This window comes from Scyliorhinus torazame, chromosome 10 (genome assembly GCF_047496885.1).
Source record: "Scyliorhinus torazame isolate Kashiwa2021f chromosome 10, sScyTor2.1, whole genome shotgun sequence".
Classification (NCBI taxonomy): Eukaryota; Metazoa; Chordata; class Chondrichthyes; order Carcharhiniformes; family Scyliorhinidae; genus Scyliorhinus; species Scyliorhinus torazame.
The window spans coordinates 255,547,844-255,566,921 of NC_092716.1; the positions used below are offsets into that span (position 1 = coordinate 255,547,844).

The 19,078-nt window shown below is 58.0% G+C and overlaps 1 protein-coding gene across 2 annotated transcripts in view; it reads right to left on the reverse strand.

Moving 5' to 3' along the window:
* htatip2 (HIV-1 Tat interactive protein 2) overlaps nt 1-2,129 on the reverse strand; it is a 42,549-nt gene extending 40,420 nt beyond the window's left edge. For both annotated transcript variants that reach the window (XM_072466700.1, XM_072466699.1), the window contains exon 1: nt 1,992-2,129. In XM_072466700.1, the coding sequence (XP_072322801.1) occupies nt 1,992-2,116 (125 nt within the window). In that variant the 5' untranslated portion in view covers nt 2,117-2,129. The remainder of the gene's footprint in view (nt 1-1,991) is intronic.
* Nucleotides 2,130-19,078: the final 16,949 nt, after the last annotated feature.

Consider the following 19,078-nt stretch of genomic DNA (forward strand, 5'->3'; position numbering starts at 1 on the left):
CACCCCCACAGGCAGCATTTTAGAGCAGCCCCCACCCCCACAGGCAGCAATCCAGAGCAGCCCCCACCCCCACAGGCAGCATTCCAGAGCAGACCCCACCCCCACAGGCAGCATTTTAGAGCAGCCCCCACTCCCACAGGCAGCATTCCAGAGCAGACCCCACCCCCACAGGCAGCATTCCAGAGCAGACGCCACCCCCACAGGCAGCATTCAAGAGCAGCCCCCCACCCCCACAGGCAGCATTCCTGAGTAGCCCCCACCCCTACTGGCAGCATTCTAGAGCAGCCCCCACCCCCACAGGCAGCATTCCAGAGCAGCCCCCATCCCCACAGGCAGCATTCCAGAGCAGCCCCCACCCCCACAGGCAGCATTCCAGAGTAGCCCCACCCCTACTGGCAGCATTCTAGAGCAGCCCCCCACCCCCCACAGGCAGCATTCCAGAGCAGCCCCCATCCCCACAGGCAGCATTCTAGAGCAGCCCCCACCCCCACAGGCAGCATTCTAGAGGAGCCCCCACACCCACAGTCAGCATTCTAGAGCAGCCCCCACAGGCAGCATTCTAGAGCAGCCCCCACCCCCCCACAGGCAGCATTCTAGAGTAGCCCCCACCCCCCACAGGCAGCATTCTAGAGTAGCCCCCATCCCCACAGGCAGCGTTCTAGAGCAGCCCCCACCCCTACTGGCAGCATTCTAGAGCAGCCCCCACAGGCAGCATTCTAGAGCAGCCCCCACCCCCACAGGCAGCATTCCAGAGTAGCCCGCACCCCTACTGGCAGCATTCTAGAGCAGCCCCCACCTCCACAGGCAGCATTCTAGAGCAGCCCCCACCCCCACAGGCAGCATTCCAGAGCAGCCCCCACAGGCAGCATTTCAGAGTAGCCCCCACCCCTACTGGCAGCATTCTAGAGCAGCCCCCAACCCACAGGCAGCATTCCAGAGCAGCCCCCATCCCCACAGGCAGCATTCTAGAGCAGCCCCCACCCCCACAGGCAGCATTCTAGAGGAGCCCCCACCCCCACAGTCAGCATTCTAGAGCAGCCCCCACAGGCAGCATTCTAGAGCAGCCCCACCCCCCCACAAGCAGCATTCTAGAGTAGCCCCCACCCCCCACAGGCAGCATTCTAGAGTAGCCCCCCACCCCCACAGGCAGCGTTCTAGAGCAGCCCCCACCCCTACTGGCAGCATTCTAGAGCAGCCCCCAACCCAACAGGCAGCATTCTAGAGCAGCCCCCACCCCCACAGGCAGCATTCCAGAGTAGCCCGCACCCCTACTGGCAGCATTCTAGAGCAGCCCCCACCTCCACAGGCAGCATTCTAGAGCAGCCCCCACCCCCACAGGCAGCATTCCAGAGCAGACCCCACCCCCACAGGCAGCATTCTAGAGCTGCCCCCACCCCCACAGGCAGCATTCTAGAGCTGCCCCCACCCCCCACAGGCAGCATTCCAGAGCAGACCCCACCCCCACAGGCAGCATTCCAGAGCAGCCCCCACCCCCACAGGCAGCATTCCAGAGCAGACCCCACCCCCACAGGCAGCATTCTAGAGCAGCCCCCATCCCCACAGGCAGCATTCCAGAGTAGCCCCCCACCCCCTACTGGCAGCATTCTAGTGCAGCCCCCCACCCCTACTGGCAGCATTCTAGAGCAGCCCCCACCCCTACTGGCAGCATTCTCGAGCAGCCCCCACCCCCACAGGCAGCATTCTAGAGCAGCCCCCACCCCCACAGGCAGCATTCTAGAGCAGCCCCCACCCCCACAGGCAGCATTCTAAAGCAGCCCCCACCCCCACAGGCAGCATTCTAGAGCAGCCCCCACCCCCACAGGCAGCATTGTAGAGCAGCCCCCACCCCCACAGGCAGCATTCTAGAGCAGCCCCCACCCCCACAGGCAGCATTGTAGAGCAGCCCCCACCCCCACAGGCAGCATTCTAGAGCAGCCCCCACCCCCTCAGGCAGCATTCTAGAGCAGCCCCCACCCCCGGGCCGATCTCACCTGGGGATGGGCAGAGGCCCCGGGTCAGACACCTCCAGCAGGTACAGCAAGCAGGCGAAAGTGAGCAGCAGGACGCTGACTGCCAGCTCCAGCACATTGAGGCTGCTCAGACCCACGACTTTCATCACCCTCTGCCAGGTCCGGCTGGACTTCCGGTTCGCCAGCCGCCGGCGGTGCTGCCCCCTATCCCGGAGGACAGGCTGGTGGGAACTGCAACTGCAGCCAGGACACCATCCCCATCACACCCAGGGCACCATCCCCATCACACCAGGGCACCATCCCCATCACACCCAGGGCACCATCCCCATCACACCCGGGACACCATCCCCATCACACCCGGGACACCATCCCCATCACACCCGGGACACCATCCCCATCACACCCAGGGCACCATCCCCATCGCACCCAGGACACCATCCCCATCGCACCCAGGGCCCCATCGCCATCACACCCAGGACACCATCCCCATCACACTCAGGACACCATCCCCATCACACCCGGGACACCATCCCCATCACACCCGGGACACCATCCCCATCACACCCAGGACACCACCCCCATCACACCCAGGACACCACCCCCATCACACCCAGGGCACCATCCCCATCACACTCAGGACTCCATCCCCATCACACCCGGGACACCATCCCCATCACACCCAGGACACCACCCCCATCACACCCAGGGCACCATCCCCATCACACTCAGGACACCATCCCCATCACACCCGGGACACCATCCCCATCACACCCAGGACACCAACCCCATCACACCCAGGACACCACCCCCATCACACCCAGGGCACCATCCCCATCACACTCAGGACTCCATCCCCATCACACCCGGGACACCATCCCCATCACACTCAGGACACCATCCCCATCACACCCGGGACACCATCCCCATCACACTCAGGGCATCACCCCCCATCACACCCAGGACACCATCCCCATCACACCCAGGACACCATCCCCATCACACCCAGGGCACCATCCCCATCACACCCGGGACACCATCCACATCACACCCGGGACACCATCCCCATCACACCCCGGGACACCATCCCCATCACACCCAGGACACCACCCCCATCACACCTAGGGCACCATCCCCATCACACCCGGGACACCATCCCCATCACACCCGGGACACCATCCCCATCACACCCAGGGCACCATCCCCATCACACCCAGGACACCACCCCCATCACACCCAGGGCACCATCCCCATCACACCCAGGGCACCATCCCCATCACACCCAGGACACCATCCCCATCACACCCATGACACCACAGCCCTAAAATGCTGCCTGTGGGGGTGGGGGTCTGCTCTAGAATTCTGCCTGTGGGTTGGTCTAGAATGCTGCCTGTGGGGGTGTGGGCTGCTCTAGAATGCTGCCTGTGGGGGTGGGGGCTGGTCTAGAATGCTGCCTGTGGGGGCTGGTCTAGAATGCTGCCTGTGGGGGCTGGTCTAGAATGCTGCCTGTGGGGGTGGGGGTGGGGGCTGCTCCAGAATGCTGCCTGTGGAGGTGGGGGCTGCTCCAGAATGCTGCCAGTAGGGGGTGGGGGCTGCTCTAGAATGCTGCCTGTGGGGGTGGGGGCTGCTCTAGAATGCTGCCTGTGGGGGGTGGGGGCTGCTCTAGAATGCTGCCAGTAGGGGTGGGGGCTGCTCTGGAATGCTGCCTGTGGGGGCTGCTCTGGAATGCTGCCTGTGGGGGTGGGGGCTGCTCTGGAATGCTGCCTGTGGGGGTGGGGTCTGCTCTGGAATGCTGCCTGTGGGTGTGGGGGCTGCTCTGGAATGCTGCCTGTGGGGGTGGGGGCTGCTCTGGAATGCTGCCTGTGGGGGTGGGGTCTGCTCTAGAATGCTGCCTGTGGGGGTGGGGGCTGCTCTGGAATGCTGCCTGTGGGGGTGGGGGCTGCTCTAGAATGCTGTCTGTGGGGGTGGGGGCTGCTCTTGGGGGGGGGGGGGGGGGGGGGGAGAGAGCCACTCTAGAATGCTGCCTATGTCTAAACCCACTGATACAGAGGCTGCTGTGGATCCTGCTCCGCAGTCGGGTCAGTGTGACTGTGAGGAATGCTGGCGCAGTGCTGTTGTGGTGATTGGGATATCCAGCCCAGTCTCAGCTGGCTGAGGGTTCCCTCCTGCTTCCTCCAGGGTGTGGCTGCTGCTGGCAGCTCACCTGCTCACTCCTCACCTCCACTGGAAAGGAGCAGCTGTAATTGTGCACTGGTGCTGGATGGCAGCGTCACCCACTCCCCTGGTGCCCCTCACCCATTACTATACTCCTGTATGCTTCACCCGATGCGAGTGTCTGTGTATTTACATTGTGTACCTTGTGTTCCCTATTATGTATTTTCTTCTCATGTACTAAATCATCTGTTGAGCTGCTCTCAGAAAAATACTTTTCACTGGACCTCGGTACACGTGACAATAAACAAATCCAATCCAGTCCTTGTGCTGGACCGTCAGCCTTGCCCCTCCCTCCCTCCTTGCCCTCCCTCCCTCCCTCCCTCCTTGCCCTCCCTCCCTCCTCCCTCCTTGCCCTCCCTCCCTCCCTCCTTGCCCTCCCTCCCTCCCTCCCTCCTTGCCCTCCCTCCCTCCCTCCTTACCCTCCCTCCCTCCCTCCTTGCCCTCCCTCCCTCCCTCCTTGCCCTCCCTCCCTCCCTCCTTGCCCTCCCTCCCTCCCTCCTTGCCCTCCCCTCCCTCCTTGCCCTCCCTCCCTCCCTCCTTGCCCTCCCTCCCTCCCTCCTTGCCCTCCCTCCCTCCCTCCTTGCCCTCCCTCCCTCCCTCCTTGCCCTCCCTCCCTCCCTCCTTGCCCTCCCTCCCTCCCTCCTTGCCCTCCCTCCCTCCCTCCTTGCCCTCCCTCCCTCCCTCCTTGCCCTCCCTCCCTCCCTCCTTGCCCTCCCTCCCTCCCTCCTTGCCCTCCCTCCCTCCCTCCTTGCCCTCCCTCCCTCCTTGCCCTCCCTCCCTCCTTGCCCTCCCTCCTTGCCCTCCCTCCTTGCCCTCCCTCCTTGCCCTCCCTCCTTGCCCTCCCTCCTTGCCCTCCCTCCTTGCCCTCCCTCCTTGCCCTCCCTCCTTGCCCTCCCTCCTTGCCCTCCCTCCTTGCCCTCCCTCCTTGCCCTCCCTCCTTGCCCTCCCTCCTTGCCCTCCCTCCTTGCCCTCCCTCCTTGCCCTCCCTCCTTGCCCTCCCTCCTTGCCCTCCCTCCTTGCCCTCCCTCCTTGCCCTCCCTCCTTGCCCTCCCTCCTTGCCCTCCCTCCCTGCCCTCCCTCCTTGCCCTCCCTCCTGTGACCCCCACAGGCAGCATTCCAGAGTAGCCCCCACCCCTACTGGCAGCATTCTAGAGCAGCCCCCACCCCCACAGGCAGCATTCCAGAGCAGCCCCCATCCCCACAGGCAGCATTCCAGAGCAGCCCCCACCCCCACAGGCAGCATTCCAGAGTAGCCCCCACCCCTACTGGCAGCATTCTAGAGCAGCCCCCACCCCCACAGGCAGCATTCCAGAGCAGCCCCCATCCCCACAGGCAGCATTCTAGAGCAGCCCCCACCCCCACAGGCAGCATTCTAGAGGAGCCCCCCACCCCCACAGTCAGCATTCTAGAGCAGCCCCCACAGGCAGCATTCTAGAGCAGCCCCCACCCCCCCACAGGCAGCATTCTAGAGTAGCCCCCACCCCCCACAGGCAGCATTCTAGAGTAGCCCCCCCCCACAGGCAGCGTTCTAGAGCAGCCCCCACCCCTACTGGCAGCATTCTAGAGCAGCCTCCACCCCCACAGGCAGCATTCTAGAGCAGCCCCCACCCCCACAGGCAGCATTCCAGAGTAGCCCGCACCCCTACTGGCAGCATTCTAGAGCAGCCCCCACCTCCACAGGCAGCATTCTAGAGCAGCCCCCACCCCCACAGGCAGCATTCCAGAGCAGCCCCCACAGGCAGCATTTCAGAGTAGCCCCCACCCCTACTGGCAGCATTCTAGAGCAGCCCCCACCCCCACAGGCAGCATTCCAGAGCAGCCCCCATCCCCACAGGCAGCATTCTAGAGCAGCCCCCACCCCCACAGGCAGCATTCTAGAGGAGCCCCCCACCCCCACAGTCAGCATTCTAGAGCAGCCCACACAGGCAGCATTCTAGAGCAGCCCCCACCCCCCCACAGGCAGCATTCTGGAGTAGCCCCCACCGCCCCACAGGCAGCATTCTAGAGTAGCCCCCACCCCCACAGGCAGCGTTCTAGAGCAGCCCCCCACCCCTACTGGCAGCATTCTAGAGCAGCCCCCACCCCTACTGGCAGCATTCTAGAGCAGCCCCCACCCCCACAGGCAGCATTCTAGAGCAGCCCCCACCCCCACAGGCAGCATTCCAGAGTAGCCCGCACCCCTACTGGCAGCATTCTAGAGCAGCCCCCACCCCCACAGGCAGCATTCTAGAGCAGCCCCCACCCCCACAGGCAGAATTCTAGACCAGCCCACAGGCTGCATTCTAGAGCAGACCCCACCCCCACAGGCAGCATTCTATAGCAGACCCCACCCCCACAGGCAGCATTTTAGAGCAGCCCCCCACCCCCACAGGCAGCAATCCAGAGCAGCCCCCACCCCCACAGGCAGCATTCCAGAGCAGACCCCACCCCCACAGGCAGCATTTTAGAGCAGCCCCCCACTCCCACAGGCAGCATTCCAGAGCAGACCCCACCCCCACAGGCAGCATTCCAGAGCAGACGCCACCCCCACAGGCAGCATTCAAGAGCAGCCCCCCACCCCCACAGGCAGCATTCCTGAGTAGCCCCCACCCCTACTGGCAGCATTCTAGAGCAGCCCCCACCCCCACAGGCAGCATTCCAGAGCAGCCCCCATCCCCACAGGCAGCATTCCAGAGCAGCCCCCACCCCCACAGGCAGCATTCCAGAGTAGCCCCACCCCTACTGGCAGCATTCTAGAGCAGCCCCCACCCCCACAGGCAGCATTCCAGAGCAGCCCCCATCCCCACAGGCAGCATTCTAGAGCAGCCCCCACCCCCACAGGCAGCATTCTAGAGGAGCCCCCACACCCACAGTCAGCATTCTAGAGCAGCCCCCACAGGCAGCATTCTAGAGCAGCCCCCCACCCCCCCACAGGCAGCATTCTAGAGTAGCCCCCACCCCCCACAGGCAGCATTCTAGAGTAGCCCCCATCCCCACAGGCAGCGTTCTAGAGCAGCCCCCACCCCTACTGGCAGCATTCTAGAGCAGCCCCCACAGGCAGCATTCTAGAGCAGCCCCCACCCCCACAGGCAGCATTCCAGAGTAGCCCGCACCCCTACTGGCAGCATTCTAGAGCAGCCCCCACCTCCACAGGCAGCATTCTAGAGCAGCCCCCACCCCCACAGGCAGCATTCCAGAGCAGCCCCCACAGGCAGCATTTCAGAGTAGCCCCCACCCCTACTGGCAGCATTCTAGAGCAGCCCCCAACCCACAGGCAGCATTCCAGAGCAGCCCCCCATCCCCACAGGCAGCATTCTAGAGCAGCCCCCACCCCCACAGGCAGCATTCTAGAGGAGCCCCCACCCCCACAGTCAGCATTCTAGAGCAGCCCCCACAGGCAGCATTCTAGAGCAGCCCCACCCCCCCACAAGCAGCATTCTAGAGTAGCCCCCACCCCCCACAGGCAGCATTCTAGAGTAGCCCCCCACCCCCACAGGCAGCGTTCTAGAGCAGCCCCCACCCCTACTGGCAGCATTCTAGAGCAGCCCCCCAACCCAACAGGCAGCATTCTAGAGCAGCCCCCACCCCCACAGGCAGCATTCCAGAGTAGCCCGCACCCCTACTGGCAGCATTCTAGAGCAGCCCCCACCTCCACAGGCAGCATTCTAGAGCAGCCCCCACCCCCACAGGCAGCATTCCAGAGCAGACCCCACCCCCACAGGCAGCATTCTAGAGCTGCCCCCACCCCCACAGGCAGCATTCTAGAGCTGCCCCCACCCCCACAGGCAGCATTCCAGAGCAGACCCCACCCCACAGGCAGCATTCCAGAGCAGCCCCCACCCCCACAGGCAGCATTCCAGAGCAGACCCCACCCCCCACAGGCAGCATTCTAGAGCAGCCCCCATCCCCACAGGCAGCATTCCAGAGTAGCCCCCACCCCTACTGGCAGCATTCTAGTGCAGCCCCCACCCCTACTGGCAGCATTCTAGAGCAGCCCCCACCCCCACAGGCAGCATTCTAGAGCAGCCCCCACCCCTACTGGCAGCATTCTCGAGCAGCCCCCACCCCCACAGGCAGCATTCTAGAGCAGCCCCCACCCCCACAGGCAGCATTCTAAAGCAGCCCCCACCCCCACAGGCAGCATTCTAGAGCAGCCCCCACCCCCACAGGCAGCATTGTAGAGCAGCCCCCACCCCCACAGGCAGCATTGTAGAGCAGCCCCCACCCCCACAGGCAGCATTGTAGAGCAGCCCCCACCCCCACAGGCAGCATTCTAGAGCAGCCCCCACCCCCTCAGGCAGCATTCTAGAGCAGCCCCCCACCCCCGGGCCGATCTCACCTGGGGATGGGCAGAGGCCCCGGGTCAGACACCTCCAGCAGGTACAGCAAGCAGGCGAAAGTGAGCAGCAGGACGCTGACTGCCAGCTCCAGCACATTGAGGCTGCTCAGACCCACGACTTTCATCACCCTCTGCCAGGTCCGGCTGGACTTCCGGTTCGCCAGCCGCCGGCGGTGCTGCCCCCTATCCCGGAGGACAGGCTGGTGGGAACTGCAACTGCAGCCAGGACACCATCCCCATCACACCCAGGGCACCATCCCCATCACACCCAGGGCACCATCCCCATCACACCCAGGGCACCATCCCCATCACACCCGGGACACCATCCCCATCACACCCGGGACACCATCCCCATCACACCCGGGACACCATCCCCATCACACCCAGGGCACCATCCCCATCGCACCCAGGACACCATCCCCATCGCACCCAGGGCCCCATCGCCATCACACCCAGGACACCATCCCCATCACACTCAGGACACCATCCCCATCACACCCGGGACACCATCCCCATCACACCCGGGACACCATCCCCATCACACCCAGGACACCACCCCCATCACACCCAGGACACCACCCCCATCACACCCAGGGCACCATCCCCATCACACTCAGGACTCCATCCCCATCACACCCGGGACACCATCCCCATCACACCCAGGACACCACCCCCATCACACCCAGGGCACCATCCCCATCACACTCAGGACACCATCCCCATCACACCCGGGACACCATCCCCATCACACCCAGGACACCAACCCCATCACACCCAGGACACCACCCCCATCACACCCAGGGCACCATCCCCATCACACTCAGGACTCCATCCCCATCACACCCGGGACACCATCCCCATCACACTCAGGACACCATCCCCATCACACCCGGGACACCATCCCCATCACACTCAGGGCATCACCCCCATCACACCCAGGACACCATCCCCATCACACCCAGGACACCATCCCCATCACACCCAGGGCACCATCCCCATCACACCCGGGACACCATCCACATCACACCCGGGACACCATCCCCATCACACCCGGGACACCATCCCCATCACACCCAGGACACCACCCCCATCACACCTAGGGCACCATCCCCATCACACCCGGGACACCATCCCCATCACACCCGGGACACCATCCCCATCACACCCAGGGCACCATCCCCATCACACCCAGGACACCACCCCCATCACACCCAGGGCACCATCCCCATCACACCCAGGGCACCATCCCCATCACACCCAGGACACCATCCCCATCACACCCATGACACCACCCCCATCACACCCAGGGCATCACACCCAGGGCACCATCCCCATCACACCCAGGACACCACCCCCATCACACCCAGGGCACCATCCCCATCACACCCAGGGCACCATCCCCATCACACCCAGGGCACCATCCCCATCACACCCAGGACACCATCCCCATCACACCCAGGACACCACCCTCATCACACCCAGGGCATCACACCCAGGGCACCATCCCCATCACACCCAGGACACCATCCCCATCACATCCAGGACACCATCCCCATCACACCCAGGACACCATCCCCATCACACCCAGGGCACCATCCCCATCACACCCAGGACACCATCCCCATCACACCGAGGGCCCCATCGCCATCACACCCAGGACACCATCCCCATCACATCCAGGACACCATCCCCATCACACCCAGGACACCATCCCCATCACATCCAGGATACCATCCCCATCACAACCAGGACACCATCCCCATCACACCCAGGGCATCACCCCCATCACACCCAGGACACCACCCCCATCACACCCAGGGCACCACCCCCATCACACCCAGGACACCATCCCCATCACACCCAGGACACCATCCCCATCACACCCAGGGCACCTTCCCCATCACACCCAGGACATCACACCCAGGACACCATCCCCATCACACCCAGGACACCATCCCCATCACACCCAGGACACCATCCCCATCACACCCAGGGCATCATCCCCATCACACCCGGGACACCATCCCCATCACACCCAGGACACCACCCCCATCACACCCAGGACACCACCCCCATCACACCCAGGGCACCATCCCCATCACACTCAGGACTCCATCCCCATCACACCTGGGACACCATCCCCATCACACCCAGGACACCACCCCCATCACACCCAGGGCACCATCCCCATCACACTCAGGACACCACCCCCATCACACCCAGGACACCACCCCCATCACACCCAGGGCACCATCCCCATCACACTCAGGACACCATCCCCATCACACCCGGGACACCATCCCCATCACACCCAGGACACCACCCCCATCACACCCAGGACACCACCCCCATCACACCCAGGGCACCATCCCCATCACACTCAGGACTCCATCCCCATCACACCCGGGACACCATCCCCATCACACTCAGGACACCATCCCCATCACACCCGGGACACCATCCCCATCACACTCAGGGCATCACCCCCATCACACCCAGGACACCATCCCCATCACACCCAGGACACCATCCCCATCACACCCAGGACACCATCCCCATCACACCCGGGACACCATCCACATCACACCCGGGACACCATCCCCATCACACCCGGGACACCATCCCCATCACACCCGGGACACCATCCCCATCACACCCAGGACACCACCCCCATCACACCTAGGGCACCATCCCCATCACACCCGGGACACCATCCCCATCACACCCGGGACACCATCCCCATCACACCCAGGGCACCATCCCCATCACACCCAGGACACCACCCCCATCACACCCAGGGCACCATCCCCATCACACCCAGGGCACCATCCCCATCACACCCAGGACACCATCCCCATCACACCCATGACACCACCCCCATCACACCCAGGGCATCACACCCAGGGCACCATCCCCATCACACCCAGGACACCACCCCCATCACACCCAGGGCACCATCCCCATCACACCCAGGGCACCATCCCCATCACACCCAGGGCACCATCCCCATCACACCCAGGGCACCATCCCCATCACACCCAGGACACCACCCTCATCACACCCAGGGCATCACACCCAGGGCACCATCCCCATCACACCCAGGACACCATCCCCATCACATCCAGGACACCATCCCCATCACACCCAGGACACCATCCCCATCACACCCAGGGCACCATCCCCATCACACCCAGGACACCATCCCCATCACACCCAGGGCCCCATCGCCATCACACCCAGGACACCATCCCCATCACATCCAGGACACCATCCCCATCACACCCAGGACACCATCCCCATCACATCCAGGATACCATCCCCATCACAACCAGGACACCATCCCCATCACACCCAGGGCATCACCCCCATCACACCCAGGACACCACCCCCATCACACCCAGGGCACCACCCCCATCACACCCAGGACACCAACCCCATCACACCCAGGACACCATCCCCATCACACCCAGGGCACCTTCCCCATCACACCCAGGACATCACACCCAGGACACCATCCCCATCACACCCAGGACACCATCCCCATCACACCCAGGACACCATCCCCATCACACCCAGGGCATCATCCCCATCACACCCGGGACACCATCCCCATCACACCCAGGGCACCATCCCCATCACACCCAGGACATCATCCCCATCACATCCAGGACACCATCCCCATCACACCCAGGGCTTCATCCCCATCACACCCAGGACACCATCCCCATCACACCCAGGACACCATCCCCATCACACCCAGGGCATCATCCCCATCACGCCCGGACACCATCCCCATCACACCCAGGGCACCATCCCCATCACACCCAGGACATCATCCCCATCACATCCAGGACACCATCCCCATCACACCCAGGGCATCATCCCCATCACACCCAGGACATCACACCCAGGGCACCATCCCCATCACACCCAGGGCATCATAGATCGTAGAATTTAAAGTGCAGAAGGAGGCCATTCAGCCCATCGAGTCTGCACTGGCTCTTGGAAAGAGCACCCTACCCTGATCAACACCTCCACCCTATCCCCATAACCCAGTAACCCCACCCAACACCAAGGGCAATTTTGGACACTAAGGGCAATTTATCATGGCCAATCTACCTAACCTGCACATCGTTGGACTGTGGGAGGAAACCGGAGCACCCGGAGGAAACCCACGCAGACACGGGGAGGATGTGCAGACTCCGTACAGACAGTGACCCCGGGGAACACCTTCAGATACTTACAGGTAAGGGAGTTTGCCAGGTGGCAAGTAGTGGAATTCCCACGGCTGCTGACATGCACTGTGCAGGACAGGGTGCTCTCGGGGGCGGGTTGGGGGGAAGATCTCGGAAACTTACCAGGTGATGCAGGAGGAGGAGGAGGCCTCTGTGGAGGAGCTGAAAGGTAAGCGGGAGGAGGAGTTGGGGGAGGAGATCGAGGAGGGGACGTGGGCAGATGCCCTGGGGAGGGTGAACTCTTCTTCTTTGTGCACGAGGCTCAGCCTCATACAGTTCAAGGTGCTGCACAGGGCACACATGACCGGGACAAGGATGAGTCGGTTCTTTGGGGGAGCCCAGCGAATCACACCCATATGTTCTGGCCGGTATACTGACCTTTGCGTCCCTGGTAGCCCGGCGAAGGATTCTTCTTCAGTGGAAGGATGCGAGGCCCCCAAGCGTGGAATCCTGGACCAACGATATGGCGGGGTTTATTAAATTGGAGAGGGTGAAATTCGCCTTCAGGGGATCGGTGGAAGGGTTTTTCAGGCGGTGGCAACCTTTCTTAGCCTTTCTGGCAGAACGGTAGACAATGGTCAGTAGCAGCAGCAACTCGGGGGGGGGGGGGCGGGGGGGGGGGAGGGGGGGGAGTCTATTTTATTTTTGTTTATTTACACTGGGGGATCTGAGGGGGTGTATATATTTGCTATGTTTGCTTTGTGTTAATTCGGGGTGTTAATTTATTATTTATGTACGGGAGGAGGAGGGCATGGGGGTTATTTACTGTGTTTTGCATTGAACCCTGTTGGGTTCCTTTTTCATTTTGTTGTTGATATTCTGTGAAAACCTTAATACATTTTTTTTTTTTAAAAAGAGGTTAAGTTTGAACTGAGGGGAAGGATGGAGGGGTTCTACAAGTCATGGGCATTATTCATTGGGCACTTTCAAGAATTGGATAACATCGAACATTAGTTGGGGTGGGGGGGTGGGAGGGTTGGGGGGAGGGGGGCTGTGTGTGTTAATAGCGACGATGGGTGATCCCTAATTCCTTTTTGTCATCTGTTTGTGTGAACATGCGGGCTAATGTTTGGGGTTTGGTTGGAGGATGGGATCGTTGTTATTGATATGGGGATTGACATATTAGTTACTGATTATTGTTTATTGTTGGTGGGTGTAAATTTAGGAGAAAATGTGAAAAAGGAGAATAAAAAATATATATTTTTTAAAAATCGTATGAGCAACTTTCCACGAATTTCCAGATGAAATGACATTTTGGTAATTTCTGTGGCAGTACTTTCCTGGCTCCACACACCCCTGCGCATGCCCGTTGCAATGACAGCAACCCAGAAGACATAAGAGCATAAGACCATTCGGCCCATCGGGTCTGCTCCACCATTCAATCATGGCTGATATGTAAGACCATAAGACATAGGAGCGGAAGTAAGGCCATTCGGCCCATCGAGTCCACTCCACCATTCAATCATGGCTGATTTCAACTCGATTTACCCGCTCTCTCTCCATAGCCCTTAATTCCTCGAGACCCATCTCCTGCCTTCTCCGCATAACCCCTGATCCCCTTATTAATAAAGATCCTAAGTATCTCTGTCTTTCACTCAGTGATTTGGTCTCCACAGCCTTCTGCGACAATGAGTTCCACAGATTCACCACCCTCTGGCTGAAGAAATTCCTCCTCATCTCTCTGTTTTAAAGGATCGTCCCTTTAGTCTGAGATTGTGTCCTCTGGCTCTAGTTTTTCCTACAAGTGGAAACAACCTCTCCACGTCCACTCTATCCAGGTCTCTTAGTGCTGTAAATTTCAATAAGATCTCCCCCTCAACCTTCTAAACTCCAACGAGTACAGACCCAGAGTCCTCAACCACTCCTCATACAACAAGCTCTTCATTCCAGGGATCATTCTTATGAACCTCCTCTGGACCCTTTCCAAGGCCAGCACATCCTTCCTTAGATACAGGGCCCAAAACTGCTCACAATACTCCAAATGGGGTCTGACCAGAGAATTATACAGCCTCAGAAGTACACCCCGGCCTTGTATTCTAGCCTTTTCGACATGAATGCTAACATTGCATTTTTCCTTCCTAACTGCTGACTGAACCTGCACATTAACCTGAAGAGTCGATGTAGGTAATGCCAAATTTCTTGAGCTTCCGTAGGAAGTGGAGACTCAAATTTCATCTTCTCCCCCGTTATTGGTTTTTTAGTTGTCCTCTGCTCACTTTTAAGGCTTCCCAATCCTCTGGCTTCCCACCAATCTACGCCACCTTGTTTGGCTTTTTCCTTTGCTTTTATGCTGTCCTTGACTTCCCTTGTCAGCCATGGATACCTCATCCCCTCCTTAGCATGTTTCCTCCTCCTTGGGATGAATTTCTGTTGTGCCCCCCCCGAATAACCCCCCAAAACACCTGCCATTGCTGTTCCACTGTCTTCCCTGCTAGGCTCCTTTTCCAATCAACTCTGGCCAGCTCCTCCCTCATTTCTTTGTAGTTACCCTTATTTAATTGTGATATTGTTACACCTGATTCTAGCTTTTCTTTCTCAAACTGCCCGGTGAATTCTATCACATTGTGGTCACTGCCCCCGAAGGGTTCCTTCACCTTAAGTTCCCCAATCACGTCTGCCTCATTACACATCACCAAATCCAGAATTGCCTGTCCCCTAGTGGATTCTAGCACAAGCTGCTCCAAAAAACCATCTCGTAGGCATTCCACAAATTCCTTTTCTTGGGATCCACTACCAACCTGATTTTCTCAGTCTACCTGAATACTGAAGTCCCCTGTGATTATTGTAATATTGTCTTTCTTATATGCCTTTTCTATCTCCTGATTTATTTTCTGCCATGGGGACCTGTACATAACTCCCATCAGAGTCATTTTTTCTTTGCGATTCCTCAACTCTACCCACACAGATTCTATGCCACCTAGAATATCGCTTCTTCCTATCAATTTAATTTCATTCCTTACTAACAATGCAACCGCGCCCCCCCTGCCCATCTGCCTTTCGATAGGACATATCCTTGGATCTTTAGATCCCGGCCCTGCTCCCCATGCAGACACGTCTCTGTAATGCCCACAACATCGTACTGCCAATTTCAATGTGGTCAACAAGCTCATTTACCTTGTTCCGTATACTGCGTGCATTTAGATACACACCCTCAATCCTGCATTGACTACCTCCCTTCTCATATTTGTCCCCGTTTTTGTTCTTCCTGCCACCTTCTATACTCTCTGTTCTATTACGTGTTCTAAAAACATTCCGAACCTCTCCTGAGCCCTTGGTTACTTTAACCCCCTTTCCACACACTATTTAGTTTAAAGCCCTATTATGTGATATGCCGGGGCTCTGGTCCCAGCTTGATTCAGGTGAAAAGACCATCTCATCAGAACATGTCCCCTCTTCCCAGTACTGGTGCCAATGTTCCATGATTTCAAACCCATTTCTCCCACACCAATCTTTGAGCTACGTATTTACCTCCTTAAGCTTATTGTCCCTGTGCCAATTAGCTCGTGGCACAGGTAGTAATCCAGAGATTATTACCTTTTTGGTTCTGCTTTTTAATTTAGCTCCTAGTTGTTCGTTCTCCCTTTCGTTGACTCATGCCATGCATGTTCGCTGGTCCTCCAATCACAGTTTCCCTTTCCTGCTCGCTGGTACCACCCGTGCCAGTTAACTAGGAGTTACGAACATACAAACATACGAACAAGGAAGGTGAATAGGCCATTCACCCCCACCCCGAGCCTGCTCCGCCATTTAATAAGATCTTGGCTGGTCTGAAGTAACCTCAAATCTGAATCCCACCATCCCCCAATAACCTATCACTCCCCTTGCTCACCACGGATCCATCAACCTCCGCCTTCAAAATATTCAAAGTCTCCGCTTCCACCACCTATTGAGGAAGTGGATTCCAGAGATTCACCACCCTCTGGGTGAATTTCTTTTGCCTCATCTCCATTTTCAATGGGTGATCCCATAGTTTCAACGGTGACTCCTAGTTCCAAATTCTCCCACAGGAGGAAACATCCTCTCCACATCCACCCTGTCAATACCCCTCAGGATTTTATTTTCAATCAATCAGAAAACTCCTGGGTAATTTTGTGATGACGTGGCTGTTGAGGTCTCCCCAGAGGTGTGGCAACACGCAAATCCAGTGAGCGTTGCCAAGGGAACATGATGCTGCAGGACTGTCGGAGGCTGGCACTGGAGCGAGGGCAGACCGCAACACAACAGCTACCTTTGAGTTTGATCATGTTTATTGACTGTGTAAGAGTAGAAATGACGGGGAACTGTTGTGTTCTATGGCTCCCCTGATCATGAAGGCCATAAAACATGAAGATGTGGTTTTAATAAGTATTTATTCTTGACACGCAGGATGGTAACCATGCAATTCTATGTACAAACAATTATGTCTCCGTGACTGTGAAGCTAAGGAGTGATGTGACTGTCCTACTATCCTACTATCCGTCCTACTACCAAGTCGCCATGTCATCCGTCCCCCGGCATATATATATATATGTCTGCCTGGGTGACAGGTTCCACCTACTGGCGGGAGTTAATGACTGTCACGACATGTATTTTTTTTCTATAAATTTAGAGTACCGATAATTCTTTTCCAATTAAGGGGCAATTTAGTGTGGCAAATCCACCTACCCTGCACATCTTTGGGTTGTGGAGGTGAAACCCACGCAGACACTGGGCGAATGTGCAAACTCCACACGAACAGTGACACAGGGCCGGGACCTCGGCGCCGTGAGGCAGCAGTGCTAACCACTGTACCACGTGCCGCCCTTCACCACATGTATTGATCAGTGGCTATGTACACTGGTACTGTAGGTAGGGAATATACAGTGAATGGTAGAACCCTAAAGAGTATTGAAAGTCAGAGAGATCTAGGAGTACAGGTCCACAGGTCACTGAAAGGGGCAACACAGGTGGAGAAGGTAGTCAAGAAGGCATACGGCATGCTTGCCTTCATTGGCCGGGGCATTGAGTATAAGAATTGGCAAGTCATGTTGCAGCTGTATAGAACCTTAGTTAGGCCACACTTGGAGTATAGTGTTCAATTCTGGTCGCCACACTACCAGAAGGATGTGGAGGCTTTAGAGAGGGTGCAGAAGAGATTTACCAGAATGTTGCCTGCTATGGAGGGCATTAGCTATGAGGAGCGGTTGAATAAACTCGGTTTGTTCTCACTGGAACGAAGGAGGTTGAGGGGCGACCTGATAGAGGTCTACAAAATTATGAGGGGCATAGACAGAGTGGATAGTCAGAGGTTTTTCCCCGGGGTAGAGAGTTCAATTACTAGGGGGCATAGGTTTAAGATGAGAGGGGCAAGGTTTAGAGTAGATGTATAAGGCAAGTTTTTTACACAGAGGGTAGTGGGTGCCTGGAACTCGCTGCTGGAGGAGGTGGTGGAAGCAGGGACGATAGTGACATTTAAGGGGCATCTTGACAAATACATGAATAGGATGGGAATAGAGGGATACGGACCCAGGAAGTGGAGAAGATTGTAGTTTAGTCGGGCAGCATGGTTGGCACGGGCTTGGAGGGCCGAAGGGCCTGTTCCTGTGCTGTACATTTCTTTGTTCTTTGTTGTTATACACAAATATATACTCTGTACAATTATACATAAATATGCCTGTGCACATATCACCACACGAACAAGTGTAAGAACAATTTTACTGTTGTTATTTTTGAAAATTCAAAAGTGGGGCGGGGGGCGTGGGGGGGGGGGGGGGGGGGGTGATGAAGGGGGGAGGTTCTCTTCGGGCACCTGATGCTCTTGCACTGGCCCTGCTTGTCTGTATCTTCTGACTGCTATCCTGTGCAGCCAGCAGAACACAGTTACTATTCTCTAGCCATATTGCAGAGCCTCCCTGCAGCAGAGCGTTGCAAGTATTATTGTTTGAGCATGAGTAACGTTTGCTTAATTGTGCCCCCAACCTTCGTCATATTGTGTGCGCTGAGGGCATGGGTATTGAGCCAAACTTTGAGCAGGTAAGTGGCATGTCACAAGATCTAATCATCCAATTTATCTTCACCCTGGAATAAGTAAGCAACAGATGACTCAGGTGCCATGGGAATGTCCCGTGCATAAATCTGCAAAGACAGGTCTGTGCGCGCTGAGCATCTAGATATTCTTTGTGTGTCATAATTTTCTGTTGATAAACGTCATGGGAATGTTACACATATGTTCTGCTGGCATTAGTGAGTGCAGTCAATGCCAACCTGTTTCAAAGGAACTTTAACAAACAGTGCCAGCTTCTCTTCTTATAACTGCATACCAGCATTCAATTTAACATATTTACCAGTAAATTGGAACTGGACACTTTGAGATTGAGGTCATGCTG